General features: G+C 38.8%; 1 protein-coding gene across 2 annotated transcripts in view; it reads left to right on the forward strand.

Moving 5' to 3' along the window:
• The window catches only part of abca12 (ATP-binding cassette, sub-family A (ABC1), member 12), a 55,329-nt gene that overhangs the window by 14,372 nt on the left and 19,710 nt on the right, over positions 1-21,247 (forward strand). For both annotated transcript variants that reach the window (XM_026377055.1, XM_026377056.1), the window contains exons 20-51: positions 262-374; positions 572-639; positions 929-1,080; positions 1,251-1,381; positions 1,669-1,793; positions 2,833-3,000; positions 3,192-3,409; positions 4,159-5,334; positions 5,784-5,890; positions 7,044-7,150; positions 7,661-7,860; positions 8,316-8,395; positions 8,590-8,720; positions 9,025-9,195; positions 10,278-10,442; positions 10,660-10,852; positions 11,488-11,627; positions 12,080-12,199; positions 12,358-12,448; positions 12,744-12,923; positions 13,272-13,605; positions 14,353-14,467; positions 14,754-15,083; positions 15,606-15,675; positions 15,762-15,896; positions 16,472-16,633; positions 16,837-17,020; positions 17,616-17,834; positions 18,494-18,690; positions 20,164-20,321; positions 20,620-20,856; positions 21,078-21,219. In XM_026377055.1, coding sequence (XP_026232840.1) covers positions 262-374; positions 572-639; positions 929-1,080; positions 1,251-1,381; positions 1,669-1,793; positions 2,833-3,000; positions 3,192-3,409; positions 4,159-5,334; positions 5,784-5,890; positions 7,044-7,150; positions 7,661-7,860; positions 8,316-8,395; positions 8,590-8,720; positions 9,025-9,195; positions 10,278-10,442; positions 10,660-10,852; positions 11,488-11,627; positions 12,080-12,199; positions 12,358-12,448; positions 12,744-12,923; positions 13,272-13,605; positions 14,353-14,467; positions 14,754-15,083; positions 15,606-15,675; positions 15,762-15,896; positions 16,472-16,633; positions 16,837-17,020; positions 17,616-17,834; positions 18,494-18,690; positions 20,164-20,321; positions 20,620-20,856; positions 21,078-21,219 — 6,119 coding nt within the window. The remainder of the gene's footprint in view (positions 1-261; positions 375-571; positions 640-928; positions 1,081-1,250; positions 1,382-1,668; positions 1,794-2,832; positions 3,001-3,191; positions 3,410-4,158; positions 5,335-5,783; positions 5,891-7,043; positions 7,151-7,660; positions 7,861-8,315; positions 8,396-8,589; positions 8,721-9,024; positions 9,196-10,277; positions 10,443-10,659; positions 10,853-11,487; positions 11,628-12,079; positions 12,200-12,357; positions 12,449-12,743; positions 12,924-13,271; positions 13,606-14,352; positions 14,468-14,753; positions 15,084-15,605; positions 15,676-15,761; positions 15,897-16,471; positions 16,634-16,836; positions 17,021-17,615; positions 17,835-18,493; positions 18,691-20,163; positions 20,322-20,619; positions 20,857-21,077; positions 21,220-21,247) is intronic.

The following is a 21,247-nucleotide window of genomic DNA, read 5'->3' on the forward strand; positions in this document are numbered from 1 at the left end:
TGTCCCATTAGCTAGTTAATAAAAAAAATATTTAATTCATCTTGCATGTAGAAGCAAGATTAATAAAGCTTGGAAAATAGAAGATGATGAATATAACTCTAATAATATAACAGCCATTGGTTCAGATGGATAATTTCTACCAAACACAAAGATGGAATGGATGTATTTGAACTGTCTGCAGTCCTTTCAAGAGACATAATAACCTTTTGGTGAGACACATTCATATAACATGTGAAATATTGTTGTGCTTTGTTTCTGAAGAGTTTTGAATGAAATGAAGACGGTCCAGGACTTCCTGCCACCAAACACCACAGCCCAAGCATTTATTTCTGTGCTCATTAACATCACTGACTTTTTTCTGGCCTCTGACCAAGGCAAGTCATCTTCCCATTGTCACTGTAGGTGGAAAAATTGTTGAATGTGGATGAAATGTAATGGAGTGGAGGTTGCATTGTGCACTCTATTATTCAAGTGTGTGAGAGAGAGCTGTGTGTTTTACATTAAATATTTTGTTTGTGTTTGACACTGAACTTGAAGCCCAGTGTGTGAATAATGTTTCTTGTGATTTCAGGCAACATGAGTCTCTGGTCAAATTTTGAGAATGCAACAGTAGAAAATATATCCCTAATCCTTAACCAGGTATAAGAACTTGTATGAAAAGTAAATTATTTTTGTTAATTATATCAACCTTTAATTAAGTTATATAATTAAAACTGTTAAAAGTCTACATGTCAAACATTACATTACCCTGAAAAAATGCTAATAAAAGATTTCAGTGTCATCTCTGTTGGCCAACAATCAGATCACACATGTAGAAGGTGGTTGTTGTTATTATTATAGTTTGGATAGGCCAAAGGGTAAATTAAACAAGATTTGTATTTAATTGTGTAAAATGACTGTGAAAATTATTCTCTTTTTTTACTGTCAGATGGACAAATCCTTGAGTTTGCTTTGGCAACTTGTCGTGGGAATTCCAGGCTCACCTTCAATGACTTTGCCATCTCTGGAAAGCTTTGCTAATCTTGCTCCTGTCCTGGAGCAGGTGATGACTGGGACGGCAGACCGAGACACATGGGACATGTAAGTTTAATTTGCACTTAAAGTGGAAGAAAACTAGAAGTAGTAACATAATTAATGTTGAAATTGCACGAGTTGTATTCTATTAATTCTGTATTAATTTATTTCATAATAACGTCATGTTCAGATGCCTCTGTGAAGTCCTAAATTAAATGCCCTGTGTTTTGTCATAGCCTTGAAAAGATGCTAGAAACTCTTCTTTCAACCTTCGAAGGAACAGAGCTGTGGGATAATGCCTCGTCAGTTATCTATCAGTTTGAAAGCATTGTAGGAGCTATGGTGAACATTGAGCAAGCAGAGAATGGTGAGAGCACTACTAGACTGCAAGGCTGTTTTCTTACACTTGTGTGAAAAGAACAAGGATAACAGGATAAGGAATTGTTCAATTATCCCAAATAATCACATAGTAAGAAAGAACATGTACAACAACTGTACATAAGATACAAGTCAAATAAGAAACATGCACAGTATTGGTAGTGCCTTGCTTAACACAACTTTCACACTTAAAATATCTGAAACAATTTTCTAATTTAAACTTGTTTTATTTAATCAATAAATTAAAGTTGCTTATCTACTCCTCCTTTCACACAGCAATGGTACTGAGCCTTCAATTGCCCATAATGACCTTGATGAAAGAAATTGTGCAGTCTGTCAACACCAGTCATTTTAACTTGTCTGACATCTCAGAAAGAATCCAGCTTGCCGTTGAAAGCATGGTACTGTATATTTGTACATTTTGTACTCCTGTGTTTGAGTGTCTTCACTGTCATTTAGCTGGCATGCACATACACCCTCAACATGGTGGCGTGTGAATGTGTGTGAGAAGATTGAGGTGGAGATGAAAGTTGCTATGTTATCACACAAATCTTTAAGCATTGCTGCATTTAACATCTCATCTTGCTGCCATTCTATTTATGTAGAATCTCTGTTCCACCTGCCTGCATATGCATTTTCATGTTTATTTATTCTTAAAAGGAGTTCTGAAAGACAGCACATTCATATCAGTACACGTGCATGAACCTGGCTGGAAACCACTTTTAGTTACGTTATCAAGATGTAGAAGTTGGCTGGGATGTCTTAACATATTTTTATGCCTCATCCATGGGTAAGAATGTGTCTCAGGCAGTGTTAGGAGGTGTTGCGTGTGGTGACACTGATAAAGGGCCATCTGATATACAAGTATCACCATGTACAATTTCTAATGTTTTGTTCGGCCCCACACAAATATTACACTTTGACTTTTGATACAGCATCAACAAATTTTATAATTTATTGCAGTTTAGTGTTGTATCTAGTCAACTTCTAACTTTGTTTTATTTGATTAACTAGCTTTAAGATAAAGACATTAAAAGTGTACTTTATACTTTTTGCACATAGTTAAGAACATTGATACCATTCTCATACTTGTACAGTAAATGTGAAGCTAAAGAATCAAAAGCAAATTTAACATAAAGACATACCACGGTGACCTATACTGTAGGTTGTATGTGCAAACACTGAAGAGTATTTGTGGCTGTGTACCTGGAATTTCAGTTCAGTGAAATGTGGTGATACCTGTGTGATGAGGGTGCCCTTTTCTTTGTCCTTTTGTAATCTGCTGGAACAGAGAGATTATTGCGTTTCTCTTGCTTCTTTTTTCCCATACGTTTCATTCTGCTACAGTCCTGCTACCTGAACTGGTTTTCTTTTTTGTTGTTTCTGAACACTGTGTATCAAACACAATAAACATGATTTTGTTGAACTTTTTACCTCTAGGCTAATAGCTCATTGGATTGCGGTGAAGTTCTCAAAGTATGGGAGCCAGTGAGAGAGGCAGCAGGGTTAAGTAATGATGCTATGGCTCTGTGGTGCAACATCAGCCTGGAGCCTGTATCGGAGGCCTATACTGAAGCTCAGATTGTCTTCTCCCACCTGAACACGAGTGTAAGTAGCTGCATGCTAAGTTAAAGACAAAATTGCAAAGAAAGACAGAAGGCTAAGATGTCAAAATGTGTTCACAAAATACATTATAACATTCAAGGACAATTAACAGTTTCACCACTTGGGGGAAGTGTTGACACACAGGGAAAGCTGTGAGTTGCTGAAAGTCCATCTCTGCTGTTTTGTCTGTACAGCACATGGGTGTGGGGCCAATGACTGTGAGCGATGCAGCTGCCAGGATTGTCAGCAGTGTACAGTGTCTCTACCAAGTCAATGTTAACCGAACACTTGTGACAGAGCAGCTTATCTGGGCTTTCTCCAACCACCTCTCAATGCTGGCAAGTGAGCCTCTGAGCCCTGAGGCACAGCTTTACTGGAACAACCAGCTCCAGGACATGCAGTGGCAAAACAGGTGACAATTTACAGCTACAATCAGAATATGTCACTGTAAAGGTTGCAACATAAGAACCCCATGATAACACACTTTTGTTCTTCTTTTCTTTTACCAACAGAAGCTTTAATAGATCAGACAGACTACTGCATAGAATACGAGAAGAGTGTAATACAATCATATCAAAATGTAGTGCAGCCACAAACAAAACCCACTGAATGTCGGATCATATTTAACAGTGTTTTTATTATTGAAGATTTCTTTTCATTTTCATTCATTCTGTCTGGAGTTAGTAATGACACAGACTCAGTGCCTCATTTGCTGCTAGAACATTATCTACAATGCACCAGTCAAGCCAGTTGTATTCATATATAACTGCACAAGAAACTGAGGTGATCACATTTGCCTTAGACCGAGATATCTCTTTCTAAAACTGATTTCCCTTTATATGCCAGCTGCATAATGAGTCAGGCATGATCATAAAAACCACATTCTCCGTATCACAAGGAATCAATCAGATTTGACCGAGCTACTGTATAGATCATTGGTCACAGTGGAAAGACACTAGGGTCTATTATGTTAAGTAAGAAAGTGTAAAGCACGATGATAAAGAAATATTGGTTTGGATATTTTTCAAAATCTGACAAGCTCTATAGAGGATATTATAAAAAAATATGTGAATTGTATTAATTATTTCATGTTTCTAATGCATGGTAATATTTTCTATGTGAGACTCAGTGAAACTAAATCTGAAATTCTTTCCTATACAGCTTGTTTTCCAACAAATTTCTGTCAGACGAGCTGGTTAGCGTGGCACCATTCCTCTCGCCTTACATTAAAGCTATGGAGAACACACTGCAGTATATCCTCAACAACTACGATCTTGTTCAAAACAGCAGCTTGTCCCAGGATTTCTTTGGAGGAGCAGCAATGAGCTTCCTGACCTCAATGAACACCACCTCAGACAACATATTCTCCATGGTGTGGGGAAATGTGTCTGGACTTAACGAGTCAACTTTTACTGACATGATGAGGGAAGCAGTCAAACTGCTGAGTGACGGGCAGATATTCAAGGAAGCTCCTGTGGTTTACCAAGCCTTGGAACAATTGCTGGCATCCAAAGACACAAACTTGATTGTGCCGAAGATAACAGAGATAACTGCATGGTTGGCCTCTCAACAGAACATCACCTCAGACAACATCTTCTCCATGTCATGGGGAAATATTTCAGGATTCAATGAGATGGCTTTTAATAACATTATGAGGGAAGTTGTCAAACTGCTGACTGACCATCAGGTATTTGGGGATGACCATGTGATTTACCAAGTGTTGGAACAATACCTGGCATCCAATGACACAAGCTTTCTTGTGCAAAACATGACTGAGATGTCTGCATGGTTGGCCTCCACTGATGCATCGGGACTAGATCTGCTGACTCAGGCTCTGCCGAAAATATTCAACATTCTCAGGCCTTTCTTTTCTGTTCTCACCCAGATGAATATGAATATGCTGGAAGCTGTGGATGTGTTTGAAGAGCTAGCTGGAAACATAATTGCAATGCTGAGGGAGTTAGGGGGCAGTAGTGATCTTTTTCCCCCTGTGGTCCAACCTCTGGGTATGTTTCAGCAGGAAATGTTGGGCAGTAACTATACTATGGTCAGGCAAAGGCGCGAGGCTCCTCTGATGGCGATAAGAGACCCCATGGATGACTTCATAGACCTGTTTTACATCAACTACCCTGCCATGTTCGAAGCCATCTCTGTTCCTCCTACCACAAAAGAAATCATGGAGACAGTGCATATGTTTTTTGATAATCCCGATCTGAGTGTTGTGTTGAAGGGAGCTTCGAGTGGCATTCCATGGGCCTTGAATGTCTCTCGAGAAGAAACTATTGATGCTGCCCTGGGAGTGCTCTCCTCCCTCACTCTAACCAGTGCATTTCAGATGTAAGTGTTATTTGCATTGGATCATATATTATTTTAAGTATCTTAGAAAGAAAAAGAAGATAGAAATAAAATGTTTTTGCACTTTTGTGCCTGTAAATAAGACATTTGATCTACAGTGGCAAGAAAAAGTATGTGAATTTCATGGTTTTCTGCATTAATTTGTCATGAAATGTGATTTGATCTTCATCTAAGACAGTCAACAGTATTAACAAATAAAGGAATATATATTTTTTTGTTCTTATTTTAGGCACATTATATTTGTTTACTCAACTTATGTGAAGATAAATTAATGCAAAAAACATACAATTTTGTAAGGTTCACATACTTTTTCTTGCCACTGTATATTTGCATAGAATCTAGAAATAAATATTTTTCCTTTTGGCTATGCCCATATTTTCCCCTCCTGTTCCTGTTTCACTGTTTCACAGTCCTTGTTTTATCTTCTCCAGGCCACCAATGGGTCTCCTGACAAATTCTGTTGATATGCTTCCTGATGACTTTCCATTCTCTTCAGTGCTTAAAAATATCACAAGAGCAATGGTCAATGAGTCTCAAGGTAACTTTACAGTTCAAATATACCATCACTGTGACTTACCCTGGACATTTAGTAGCTTCTTGGGCAAAGGGCAGCTTTATGATGAAAAGTGTGCACTCATTAGTTAAATGGAGAATCCCCAAATGAATTATGCTTTATCCTTTCAGTTTCTTCAAATTAACTTTATCTACTGACTCCATGGTGAATTCATTTCCACTCATGCTTAGTTTAATTGTTGCTTTAAAGTAGAGGTCACGCTGATGCTGCAGCTTGTGTTTAGATACCTGGTGTGACAGTATGTAGAAGCACAGTCTGCCAGCCTGTGCTATTAAACATTCACCCAGCTTGAAAAAGTGCCATGCTTTTTTTCTGACTTTCAAAGCTATTGCAAGACCACAGAAACACCATAAAGCATAATACTGTTGTTATTGTATACATGATTATAGTGCAGTATAATTTATTCTTGATATATGAAGAATAAGACCTCACGCCAGCTTAGCTTGAGCTCCCAAAGAGCCCAGGGCCATATGGCCCTTCTCCAGCAGAAAGCCACTCAGCACCTTTTTAAATCTCATTAGCAAAGTAGAATTCAATCACTTATCCTGTCCGCCCTCGCTAAACGTCTCCCCTCACACTCACACAAGTGGACATCTATGACCTCCTTTTAATTGGCGTCTGTGCTTGTGTGATAATGTTTTTAGTGCATGGAACTACTTTGTAAGCAGCAGTAGCTTCACTTCTCCACAACTCTGCTCACACAGAGCGAACTGTTGTAATTGCAAAGGCCTCTAGGTGCTGAGCACCGTGAGATTAAACATTACCATTGTCTAATTTTGGTTTAATTAAATATTCTGTCATCACAACTTGCTGCCTGAGGTGGTGCCTTTCTTATGGCTTGTCAGATGTGTTTTAATGCACGGCAGCATCTAGTACTGCTGGCCCTTCTGGCCCCATCACTCCCGCACAGGGCTTCACTTTAAGCACATCATTTGCTGCTTGCTGCCTGATGACGCTGCACTGTAATGGTGCGAGTTGTAATGAAGCCCGGTGGGATGTCATGTTATTCTGTCACCTTACAGACCTCACTGCCCTTGTTTCCCTTTACCATCCCATTTTCCTGTCTGACTCTAATAAACCTAATTCTTTCCTTGTTCTTCTCTCCCTCCTTTCACAGATAACTTGAACCGTATGCAGCAGATCATCCAAACAGTCACTGAGCTCTTCCAGATCAACCTGACACACCCACAGCTTACAGGGCAACTTGACCAGCTGAGATCCCAGGTCTGTGCATTAACCCTGCCATATTCATTAAAATACTGTTTAACAATGTCTGAAAACATCATTAAGAGGTAGTGTTAATAAGCTGATTTTTAATCGAAGGTACTAAAATACTTCAATTCTAATAAAATATAGCTCCAGCATCCATATGGTGATGCTGATGTGTCTTTTGAATTAATGCCAAAAGCCATTACTTAGTGCAAGTGCAAAGTATTCAGTGGTCAGAACTGTAGGAAAAGCTTGACAGACAAAATCTTTGACAGTGAAATGTTTCAGGACGACTCAGCTTAATCAAATTCTTTAGAGATTCTTTGTGGTGAATGTCTGTGAATGTTTTTAAAGCATTTTAATCAAAACCTTTCAAATTACAAAATGAACAATAAGGTAAAATATTCCCACCCCACAGTGGGTGGCAATGCATGACTAACCGAACTTTTTTTTCTGTATACATTTGACCCTGAAGCTCAAACAAACTCTTCACAGTGCTTACTGGAGGTGACTTCTTTGTTGCAGGTGTGTGCCCTGGAGAATACAGAGTCTGTGCGTCTGCTGATGTTGTCGGTCTTCATGGAGCCTGGTCAGCTGTGCAACACTTATCTGCCCATTGTGCAGAGCCTGGTTGAGAGTCTTTTTATGAACATAACCTCTCTGACCGATGCCCTCTTCCAGGCTGTCATTGGAGATCCAAGTACCTACACTGTGGAGAGACCTTGGTACTGTCTTCCTCCTTCTTACATGTTTTTTCTTCTATCAGAGACTTTCACAGCAGTGCAAGAGAGAAGGCATCATCTAGATCTTTCCCTCTCTTATTCTTTGCTATAATTTGCTTGAGAGTGGTCTCAGCTGTTATAAATCTCAATTTATAGGATTTTAAGTCTGCATAATAAGACCACCACCACTTTCTGTGATTTGGGAACAATAGGCAAAGGTTTCTTGTGTTGGTTTGAATGAATATTCACATCAGCACATTTAGCTTACAGGAGGCCTGGCAGCCTTAATAATAATAATAATAATAATAATAATAATAATAATAATAATAATTATTATAATTATTATTATTATTATTATTATTATTATAAAATATTATTTTAGTTCTTGATATAAGTGCATTTATCTTTTTGTATCTGTGTGTATCTGTGTGTATCTGTGTGTGTGTGTGTGATTACAGGACATCTGTGTTGAGCCAACATTTAGACTTCAACATTAGCAGCCTGTCAGAGGCTCTCAACATGAACATCACCTCTCCAGGTAAGACATTTCTCTTTAACACACTAGTTACTGTAGGTCACATATGACAATGTAGAGCAGTGCCACATAGATTCATCTTCTCACAGCATTTGGTCTATGATTGCATGTTTACATAATGTGTTTATATATAGTATATATACCCTATATCACTTAGGGTATATATATCACTATATTATAATTGCATTATTTTTCAGGATTGGTGACGCTCGGTGAGTTGCTGTGGAATGAAACAGCCTTTGTTCTGGAGGTTCAGCAAAGAATGAGTTTTGATCCAGCTGTTCTCAACCTGCTGATGGAAACCCCTCTACCAAACAACAATTTGGAGGTGAGCCACCACAACTGTAAATGTGCAAGCAAACCATTAATCATTGTTTTACTGAAAAGGCATATAATAGCCATTTTGTGATTGTCCAGTATTCTTGTGTCCAGAAAGGTCATGTAGTATCTGTTCACTAAGATACTAAAAAGGAAAGTTACTGCTCCCCAAAGATACTACTAGGAAACTGGTCTTAGTAGTGTGAATCCACTATTAGAACTATGAATCATCATCTTTTACCCATTTGTAGTTACGCATTTGCTTAGCTGCTGTTGCCAGCATTAACTGTTTCTATAACTCTCTTTGAAAACAGATCCTGTCCTGGTTGGCCAACCTGCGTCAATGTGATCAAGCAACATTTGTGGACAATGAAATCTCAGATGCAGTGATTTTAAAGACGTTCTGCTCCATGTCTGGTGAACAGTGGTACACCTTCTCAATGCTGATGGCTCGCCATGTCAACATGGAAAAAGTCATCTTCAGAGTGAGCTTGAATTTAGATTGAGTCTTTTGTCAAAAGAAAAATAGCATGGTTCACTTTCTTCACCAGTTAATGTGTTTTTCATCATTTTGTAAAAATACCAGGGAATGTCTGAATTTGATGATTGCACATTCTGCTGTAACGGCTGAATAGATAAAGAAATTGTTTCTGTTGGGCAGCCACAAAACATGCTACAGTATGTTTGTTTGAGAAACAAGTCAGCTGGATAAAAAGCTTTTGTTCCAGAAAATGTTTGTTCACTAAACAAAGCTCTCGCTGTCACACATAAAAAAAAAAAAAAGTTCGTAACAGATTTTCTTTTCATTTGATCTATGAAAACAAACAGAGATCATCCACATTTGAATATGACACTTATTAAAGTATAGTTCTACTCATCTAAGCGCAGTGCTTTTTAAGAAAATTATTTTCATCCTGGTTGATATGTTGCCAGAATTTGTTGTTTAGACAAGCTTTTTGATTTTAATCAAAATGCCACCCCATCACTTACTGAGTGAATGTGAATATTTTTATGTAACAGGGAGTGTTGTTTGGTAAGAAAACACATGCTGAAACTCCTATTATACGTAGCGGGCGTGCTGCATTTAAAACTTAAAATTCTCTGCCAACCAGTGTTGAAACTGATTGGTTCTAATGTAAACCTGTCTTGTTAAATATTTTTTATGAAAACAATGGCTCAAACAATTGAGATTTAAAAGGCACCACTCATAATGATAAACCCAGAGAAAAACATGAGCTGCCTTCATCTCTGTTGAGCTTTTTAGGTTTTATGGTTTGCAATTTTACTGTTTAGTTCATGTCAACACTCCTATGAGGATGGTTTGCAGATCAATCAGGCGTTTATTAGGAAGAAGGTCTGACAGGTTTGTGTTATTATCAGCTACACGGTCACAATATGTCCATGTAGTGGCCGCAAAAAACTGTTATTTATTTATATGTAACATACGTAACGTTATAAAAACATCTGCAAGATAAAGCAATACATTGCAAAGTTGTGTTGTTGAATGTGAAGACTACAGAAAAGCAAACTACAGAAACTTGCTTGAACGATAGTTTCTTTCTTTCAGGTGGTGTTGTCTGAAGAAATGGAGCTCATGTTGCAAGCTATGCTTTACACGGCTAAAGCTATAACAGACATGATGGACTGGATTCTTCCTGCCGTTGGTCAACTGCAGAACTTCATGATAAACATCCAAGAGCTCAACCTGGTGGCCAACAATGAATTTAAACAAGTATGTAAACTTACCCACTATCCACACTGCATTCACTGGTCTTTTTATGTGAGAGTAATACTACGTGGTTTGGTGCTTTAAAATATGCCAGCTAAGGCTTAATTTAAAAGCCTTTTCAGAGCATTCAGTTTAAATTCTCATTGTTTCTGACAATTAACAAATTTTGAGCATAGAGAAATTATAACATATGAAAACTTTCGATCTCTTATATCCCCAGATGACAAGAGGAAAGAGGTCCATTTCTACTCAAGCAACATTTGTCACCCTCTCTCGAGCATTGTGCAGTAATGGTATCAAGGCTCTGTTTGGAATTACCAAACTCCCCATGTCGTCGGAGTCAGACCCCTCCCTGTACAACGTCAAACAGAGGGAGGATTTGATTGATAGGTTCAAGATTCCACAAAATGCCAGTACGTAGGGAAGAGGAGGGATGTGGGTTCTTTTGTAAACTGAATTTTATTGTTAGTACAGTCACTATTCTTAACACATCTAGTACCGAATACACATCAAAGAGAGATTTTCTATTACATAACATATAATATATTCTTTTATTATTTAGGGTTTCTATTGATATTCTAAGCCTAAGGTTGGCAGGAACAAAATAAGAGTATAGTATGTGTGGACACCTCTCTGTCCACTGCTCTAGTTATCTAATAGTGATGGAGTAAACAATGATGACTCTACAACAGTCTATGAAGAGGTTCTGTTTTCTTACTTTATTATTCACAAGACAACAAACATTAAAGATTAAAGCTATTTTCTACTGTCATCAATAATAAAAAAGAAGTCCAACTAACCAACCAGTTGATCCTACTGCTATTAGGTATTGGTAAAACTGCATATGCATTAGTAGTTTGAGAAGTGAATAGGTTACTCATACAAAGACAGCAGGTTGGGAAATGAGGCGGATCTGCTGTATGTGTTAACACTATGTTAAATGTGTTAAATATAAATGTTAAATAATAACAACTTTATTTATTTTAAAAGTGATCTCCAAACTATTTTGAAACAAAACACCTCCTCTCCTTTTTTGTCCCCTCTGCAGCTCCCTTCTGTACAAACATGTACCTGGACATGGTCAGTACCACAGGGGGAGCCATTGCCTGGGCGTTCCTTAAGCCAATGCTAATGGGACAAATCCTGTTCACCCCTGACACGCCAGTCACCAGGGCCATAATGGAGAAGGTACTTAGTCATATGCTATATGGTAGTTACAGTATATGGTATACGTCCATTCACATATGAGCTCATACTGAATGACAAAGTTACAATATCTTTAAAGCAAATATTTTTAATATACCACATAAATCCAAATCGTTCAGTTTGCATTTTCAGTCCCTGCTAGACTTTAAGCTTGTTACTTTTTACTTTTGAAAAAAAAAAAAAAAATGCTGTATATGCTCCCACCACTGGCATCTAGTAAGTATGAAATACAAAGTCCCACAGAAGATGCATATATTTGTATGCACCACCATCTACTACAGTGATTCTATTTTGAGCAAGTTTGACTTTGTTTTTCGTACACTGCTTCCTTCACAAATTCAACCAGACACACAAAAACAAACACGGCAGGTTGCGAAATCTTCCTGATACCCAGCTTTTTCACATGTTCTCGTCCTTGTCCTGTCCTTGCCCAGGCCAATGCCACTTTACAGGAGTTTGCAGACCTGAGGAAGAACTCCGAAGAATGGATTGAAACCTCCAACTACATCGTAGAGTCTTCTAAAATACTTGGCAACACATTGCCAATGCTGCAGGTATGAAGACAGAACTTTATTCTCTGTATCTGAATATTGTAGCCAGTTTGCTGTATTCAGAAAGTCTGGAGGTAAACTTTGCAGTGGTCTTCGACGAGTTTCAGCAGCTGAATCTTGATGTTGTACACCATCTCCTTCACTCTCTCCCCTCCTGTCAGAATTCCCTCAGCAATTCCTTTGTGAAGAATTTCATTGAGATGCAGACAGACATCGATGTCGACAAAATGAAGGAGACGCTCGGCAACTTCTGTGAGTGAGCATTTGAAGGTCTTACTTTTGTACGCTGCAGACACCAGGCTTACCTTTATATTCCTCTCTCACTTATTTGCCTATAAAATATCCATTCTATCAGAAAATGGGACTGCTCTATACGTTTATGCAAACATTACACTCATTTCAACATGCATTTATTAAGGTGTGTCTATTTGATGAGATTATGCATGTTAGCCATATTTGTCCATTTGTCTTTACTGTATTTACAATAGTATAAAGCTTATAGTTGCTTTGATATTGTTCCTTAATAAGTATTTTTTCTGTTTTAAAGCCAATTTGACAGCGATGTTGGAGAAGAACAAACACATACTGAATCAGATCACCACCTTGTCCACCTTGATGGTAGACCTCTCCTCCTGTATCAAGTTTGACCGTTACCGTGGCTTTGATTCTGCCGACGAGCTCAACACTGTTGCTCAGGAACTTGCCAAAAATCGCGATCTCTATGCAAGTGAGTAAATATGTTAGCTATACTGGAGAAGCTGTGTGAATAAAGGTTGGAATCATTAGTCCAGAATCGTTCTGGACTAATGATTCAAATAAGACCAAGGTTTTATTAGTCTCCCTGTGACCTAGTGGCAGCTCTAAAGGTGTATGAAGCATTCAGTCAATCAAATATATACCAATTTAGTGCAGGTTCCAGTCAATGGTGGTTTTTTTAAACAGGTATTCTCTTTTGATAAAGAGTTGATGAGAAGTTTGTAACAGTAACCATAAAAATAACAGACTTTAAAAAAAGCCAGAGCTCTGCTCTTCAGTACAAACACTATGAAGTAATATGGTGCAATCTGTCTTTAAGGTGTCATCTTTAAGCTTCCCAAAGATCAAAACTCATCCAATAATCGACCGGCCAGGTCCCTCTCTACATCATCCACATCTTCTCTGCCGCCCAAAGTCAGCTACACCATCCGCATGCACATGGACAATGTCATGCGCACTGACAGAGTACGAGACTCCTATTTTGTGAAGGACACCCACATCTTGGCTAGGCAGACAATGCGCTACAACCGGGGCTTTATCTACCTCCAGGAGACCATCGATCGGGCTATCATTGAGGCCCAAATTGGACAGAAAGTTACAGAGCCGGCCGTCCAGCTGCAGCCCTTCCCCTATCCATGCTTTCAGCGCGATGAGTGAGTGCCCCTAATACATGGATGCAGAGTGGCATATATATATGTGAACATGCACACACACATGCACACAGCATGAACATGCTTTCATTATAAAAGTGTGCATAGAAACGTGAAAAGATACAGTGTCCCCGGGGGGGATGTGCAGGCATTGATGTGTAATAATGCATGCTCTTTCATTATTCATTTGCCATTTGGAACTGATCCATTCATCTCTGTACTGTGTATCTAATCCAGCATGGGTTTTGCATTAACGTTCGCATCAATACACCACATTGTATCCAATAAATCATGCTTGAATGTAGTGAGCATGTTCGTGCTTGTCCTAGTGTGTGACTTAGGACAGTGCTGATATCTCTAAAAGACACCACCCAGCCCACTGCCTTCCGACCAACTATAAGATACGATGATCCTCGCCTCTCTGTCATTCTGATTTATTGCGCACAACACAATTTCTAAAGTAATTGCTATGATATATGAATTTGGGGTATTGAATATAAAGTACTACATTCCTATGAATCAGGCTTGGTGATTAGCAAAAAATAAAAATATATTAAAGACATGTTCAGAGGATGTCTGTCAAAAATCCATTCCCAAACCCTTGATCAGTATTATTCTTCCACTCTGCATTTCTGTCTCTGTGAAACCAGTGACAGAATGATATGCCTTTCCATCTGCTGTTGTTGACAGTGATTGGATGTTAGGTTTTCTAGAAACATGACTGACAGTTGGTGTCTCTGTATTCCCCAGGTTCCTGCAGGCCATCTCTTATGTCTTTCCAGTCATGTTGATGATAGCCTGGGTGCTGTTTATATCTGATTTTGTGAGGAAACTAGTGCATGAGAGAGAGCTGAGGCTGCATGAGGTAAGGCCAAAAAATGGGCAAATCTGCCACTCTGTGATGAACACGGGCTTGTGTGTTTCCATAGACTCCTGTTATTGTAGTGGCCACGTGTTTTAATTTGTGTTTCTAAAAAGTAGTCACATTCGGGTGTTGGTTGTGTTAATCACTAGCTCCTTAAAATTTAAACACAGATGATGTTAAAATATGTTTTCTTCTCCCTCAAATATCCAGACATCTTCACAGCTGTAAACATTCACAGACTCTACTGAAAAATGCACATAAACTGTCTTTGTCTGTTTTTCCACAGTACATGAAGATGATGGGCGTCAACCCGCTCAGCCACTTTTTTGCCTGGTTCCTGGAATGCGCCGCCTATCTTCTCTCCACTATTTTCGTCCTCACCCTGTTGCTGAAGTATGGCAAAATCCTGCCCAACAGCGATGGCTTCCTCCTCTTTTTGTACCTCTGCGACTATGGTTTCAGCGTCCTAGCCTTCAGTTACCTGGTCAGCTCCTTTTTTGACAAGACCTACATCGCCGGCTTGAGTGGCAGCCTCATCTACGTCCTGTGCTTCTTCCCTTTCATCATGGTCCTTGCCCTAGAGACGAACCTCACCTTTTCCCAGAAGAGTGTCCTGGTGAAGAATTTTTTTGAACCTCCTTTTTCATTAGTCATGTGTATTACTGTAATATGTGCAAGGACTTACACACTGAAATAATGCAATTTGCTATGGAAGATTCTGAGAGTTGAATGGAGAAATAAGAAGGACAGAAAAATATTCAGTGTAATTTTACTGAATTATTTGCTCTATCCATCTTTTAAACAAATATTTAGTAATGTTATAATACAAAATATTTCTTTATTATGGGGATGTCTGGTAAACTGTGGACTTCAGTTGTTTTCCATTGTGAGGTTTTATGTTATTTTCCATTCAGCATAACATTATGATCCTCATTCTTTGAACAAAATCCCCTATATGATGTTGAGATGGCTTTTAAAATACATCCTCTATACTACACAGACTTGTCAAGAGCAAGCAGGATAACAGAAACGGCACAGTGGAAAAATAAGATGCAGTTAGAATTTTTATTATTTTCCTGCTTTGATGCTGTTTCTGTATCCTGTCTAATTTGTCTCTCTATTTTTTTTTTCCATACAGAGTTTGTTTGCCCCGACCTGTTTCAGTTACGCCAGCCAATATGTCTCTCGCTACGAAACCCAAGGAGAAGGTATGAGCAGCTGGCTGCTTTCACACCATCAAGTCAACTCAACAAGTGAAAGGTGACAAAAAATATTCTGCTTTTGACGTTTTTAGGAATACAGTGGAGCAACTCATACAGCTCTCCCATAGCTGGAGACACAGCCTCGTTCGGCTGGCTGTGCTGGCTGATGTTGATTGACTCCATCCTCTACTTCATCATTGGCGCTTACATCCGCACGGTCTTCCCAGGTAAACCATAGCACTAAAAATCTTTAAGAACATATACAAGTCAAGTGATGATAAGTCAAATAGTTTAGTGTAACAAGTGCTAAGTAAGAATATATCTCCTAACTTCTTTGTTGGATTGCACTTAGTATTATGTGTTGTATTAGCAGTTTTTGTTATATATCTCTCACCACTGTCGCCTAGTGGTTGCTCAAGTGGGGTTGTTGGGTTTTCTATATAATTCTGTATGCATTTATATTTTGTAATGTTTTAAACCTTAAACACTGTAAAGTGCCTTAAGATGACTTTTGTTGTGATTTGGGGCTATACAAATAAAATTGAATTGAATTGAATATTAGCTCAATGCGTTCATTTAGCTGAATGCATGTGTACATATTGGCAGAAGTCTTAATGTTAATTTACATTGCTTTTCTAGTATTAATTTATACAGTTGACATGGTAACATTTGCTTAAAATGTCAGGTGAAGTGCATATTGCTCAAGCCCTAGCTGTATCAACTGCCACAGTTTATGAATCTGAATTTAATTTAAATTTGTCGTGTTAAGAGAAAGTCTGGACTTTTTTTTTTTACCTATTAGGAAAATATGGCATCCCAGCTCCATGGTACTTCCCTTTCAAAGCCTCCTTCTGGGCCGACCTGTGCTGCTGCAATAAGTCAAAGAGGGGGGTCGAAAAAGGACTCCTCTTCAGCAACATCATGCAGAATAACCAGCCTGTCTTCTCTGACGGCAAGGGTAAAGGTATGGGGAAAAATGACATTGTACTATGCTGCAGCAGATAATAAGCAATGCTGTTTCTGGCTGGTGTTGTGTTTTGAAGCAAGAACATGATGTCTTCTTTTTTATGGTCTGTCATTCTTTCTAATCCTGGCACCTCACTACATTTATATTTCTCTCTCATTCTTCATTTAATTCATGCCCCATGATTTGTTTTTTTTTTCCAGGACAGAGCACTCTTTCCTCCCAGGCTGGTGAGAATTTCTCAGAGCTCCCAGTGGGTGTTAGCCTCCTTGGTCTCAGCAAGCTTTATGGCAACCGTGCAGGCATTGAGAACCTTAATGTTTCTTTCTATGAGGGCCATGTCACCTCTTTGCTTGGTCACAATGGAGCTGGCAAGACCACCACAATGTAAGTGTGTTTTCACTGTATCAGCATGCTCTAAGATGAAAACAGATGTCTCTTGGCCATTCAAATACTGCACATGGTGCCTTTTCATTTAAATCTGTGCATACCTTTAATCATCTCAAGGGTCTGCTGCTGACAGGGAGATTGTTTTGTCCAAATCTGGAACAGCAAATGCGCCGTAGCACAGATTAGCCTGTAGGGTCTCTATCAAATGAAGTACTTACATTTACATTTTAAATGGGACTCATTTTGCTGATGCTCTTATTCAGGGCAATACACAATAAGTGCAGCAGCAGAATAAGATTTAACAATGTTGAGAACAGCTAAAACCAAGAAGGAATTTCTCTCACAGTATTAATCCTGGAACCAACAAATTGTAATTTAGGTGGAAAGTGCTGGTGTAATGACTAAAAAATAGCAAATGGGATAAAAAGAATTTCCAACTTTTTATGTTCTAGGTAGAACATGTATTCACAAGTAAAGTCATTGACAGTATATTTGGATTAATAGTCAACATTTTCCCAATTATTAACATTTTATAAGTGTGGAGATATTGTTATTCCAGTACTGTTACTAAAGAATCATGCTTTATGCTTAGGTCTCTCCTGACTGGCCTATTCCCCCCATCATCCGGCACAATAGAGGTGTATGGCAGAGATATGCAGACGAACATTGAGGATGTTCGCAAAGATCTGGGTGTCTGTATGCAATATGACGTCCTCTTTGACCACTTGACCACCAAGGAGCACCTGCTGCTGTACGGCCAGATCAAGGCCCCACACTGGTCACCCGCTGAACTGCGTGAGCAAGTCCGAACGTAAGTGCTAAACCCCTCATGTAGAGGCCATGTAAACATAAACAAATCACTCTGTCTCTAAGATTATATCAGGTTGTGCAAGTGTTCACTTATATCTATCGCTGAATAATATGGACAGAAAAAGTACTGTTCAGCTTTGTTTGTAGTTAAACTGTTTGTATAACTATAGTTGCTGTAACTTCTAACTTCAAGATGTGTGGTAGGGACAAATGATCTGTTATATTTGTTTTATTAATGAGGCGATCCCTTTATGCCTTAAGAAGTGTAACATTTATCAGCTATTTGTGCAGCTATTGAATGCAGTTTGAGCACACTGTTCTCTGAGCATTCTAGAAAATGTTTTACTCACATTTTTTTATAAACATTTCATAATTTATTTAATGTCATTTTGTTCTTTTGTAGCTAAAAGTCATGTGAACAAGCAATGTTTCATTCTATCTTAATATTAAGCTCTGGGTTGAATGCCCAGTTGCATCAGATGTTTTGATTATTTCTGCATAACCAGAAGAGTAGACTGAACCTAAAGCCAAGAAACTGGACCTCCTGTAGTTCAGACACCACCACTGCATAACTGAATCCACTCAAGTGGATTGTAATGCATAGAAATGTATGTTAGCATGACCTCTATGTTTAGAGCTTTCCTCTCACTCTTCTTCCAGGATCCTAGAGGAGACTGGCATGCATGCTCACAGACACAAGCTGGTGGGCACCCTGTCGGGCGGCATGAAGCGAAAACTGTCCATCTCCATCGCTTTTATAGGGGGCTCTCGCTTGGTGGTCCTGGATGAACCCACAACAGGAGTCGATCCGTGCTCCAGGCGTAGCATATGGGACATTGTTATCCAGCATAAGAAAAGTGAGTGTTTCTCTCTCTCTCTCTCACACACTCACACACACACACACACACACACTTATATTCATGTGAATTTTACAAACTTTCCATTGAGCCACATGCTACAGCTACTATTACTATTGCCACAAATACTGTAATTACTGCTGCCATCAATAATAATGATGATGATACTAGTTAGAAGAAGAATATGAAAGTCCTGATCATACTTTTAATGTTGTCCCTGCACATTTTGGAGAACTGAGACCTAACTTAAAACTTTAAGAGAAATGAAGGAGAGCAGAGATATAAATATATATTTATATATATTGCAACTATATTTGCAACTCCAACTAAAAGGCACTGCTCTCATTTCCTTGTCTACTGTAGTTCATTTTTTACTTGCCTAATCAGCACTTACATGTTTGCAGATGATGTAGATTGCAGCAGCATCTCTCTCTTAAATATCTACATGTAGTGACTGGCAGTTTTATGACTTAAGTTGTTTTATATAAATAAAAAAATCCCCACTCGCTCCTTCCTTGGAACGGTCTTATTCCTTCAAGCTTGGGTCCTCTACCAGAGTCATGGGAGCTTGAGCTGGGACCCATATATTCATATTTATATATATATATATATTTTAATTTTATTTATTTATTTATTTTTATTTCTTTGTCTGTATTTTCTGGATATATTCTGTTTTTCTGTTATGTCCTATGTGCATATAGTGTAAATACAGTTCAGACCATGTGCACAAATAAAATTATATATGGTATTTATACATGTATATGTATAATATACACACACTGCCAATTCTTCCTTTTTTGAAAATAGTGATTACAAGTAAAGAAAGAACAGTGAACCTGGAGCCAAGCCTGCAGAGGTTTCCTCTGATCAGGCTTCTAACTTCACATTTAGGCTATAATTAATCTAAAATAAATCTAAAAGTATTTTTTCTTTAGGCTTACTTAAGGCAGCAGATATAATGTCAGGCAGACTTCTGTCCTCTGAAATTGGCCCTGTTTCACATGTTAGTGAGAGTTTGGTGCCAGGGGAATCTCTTTCAAAATAAACTTTCTGCATCGCCTGTTGTTCGTGTACTTGTTTCTCTGATGATTTGTGTGTATGACACACACAAATGGTGTGTGGCCATGTCTCTGTGATGTCTGGATTTGTGTGTGTGCATGTGCTGGCCGTTACACTTTTATGTACCCATATAAAATCAGGAAGAATCAAAAATAATCTTGACAAAAGAATACATCTAAATAATGCTCCTGTGTTGTTATTCCATTCTTCCTGACTTAATGAGACTTACTCAGAGCTTTACAGATTGGCTGGGCTGGTGATAATAATGTTACTTTTTGTATTTCACTGACAAAATCACACGGCATTCACATAATACATGTCTTGTTATTTCCACAATTTGAGTCATAGCTAAGACAGTAGTAAAATTATGCACACATAAATTAACCAGATATGTGTATGTGTTTGTCCTCTCAGACCGCACTATCATCATGTCCACCCACCATCTGGATGAGGCTGAAGTGCTGAGTGACCGCATCGCCTTCCTGGAGAGAGGAGGATTAAAATGCTGTGGATCTCCCTTCTACCTGAAAGACAAACTGGGTCAAGGCTACAAACTCACACTGACCAAGAAGGTATTCATCCTTGCAGGCATCTAGTCACCATGTTCATACTTTAAACAACTGCATGATATTTGTCTTTGTCACAGCAACACAAAATTCTAAAAAAGAGGCGTTTTTAAAGGTTTTACCTGGTAAAATAATCCATGTTTCTGTGCAGAGAAGCGGTTCCAGTACTCCACATTAATCCTCTAGCGAGAGCAAATGTTACGTATATGATGCTCTGCTGACTGCTACAAACTAACTTGTACTTTTTGTTCAGCTGTTTTCCTAACAGAGAAACTCATTCAATGTCTGCTTTGCTTTTTTTTAGCTTCAGATGCAGACAGAACATGAGCAGATTGATAGTTCGGAACTAAAAGCATTTGTCCAATCCCATGTACCTGAAGCGCGACTAAAGGAGTCACAGGGGGGTGACTTGATCTACTCACTGCCCCCCTTCACCTCATCTAACGCCTCCTCATACCGCTCCCTCTTGACCGCACTGGACTCCAATCTGGACACCCTGCAGCTGAGCGGCTATGGCATCTCTGACACCACCCTAGAGGAAGTATGTTCATACAGGGCGACACACAAAACACACAGGTTTAAACTGCTGTAGAGGGGGAAAAATAGTACAGCTGCTGTGTTACTCAAATACTCCCTGTGGAAATGTTCCTGTGCCTCTAAACTGTATGATACAGACATCTAAGCATATCATAAGCAATAAAATTATAGTGATAGGCTTTCTGACATGTTTCTTTCTCAGACACTTTGATTTTTTCTCTGCAGGTTTTCCTCCAGTTGACTCGTGAAAATGCAGAAGCTGAGGGTGGCGCCCTATCTATCTCACAAACCGTTTCTGACACTGGATCTATCGACAGCTTCTCATCAGAGCTGAGTGACAGCATCTCCAACTTCAGTGACAGGATCAGTGAGTTCTCCTCATCTTTTCCCTTTTG

Source organism: Anabas testudineus, chromosome 21, assembly GCF_900324465.2.
Source record: "Anabas testudineus chromosome 21, fAnaTes1.2, whole genome shotgun sequence".
In the NCBI taxonomy this organism is placed as follows: Eukaryota; Metazoa; Chordata; class Actinopteri; order Anabantiformes; family Anabantidae; genus Anabas; species Anabas testudineus.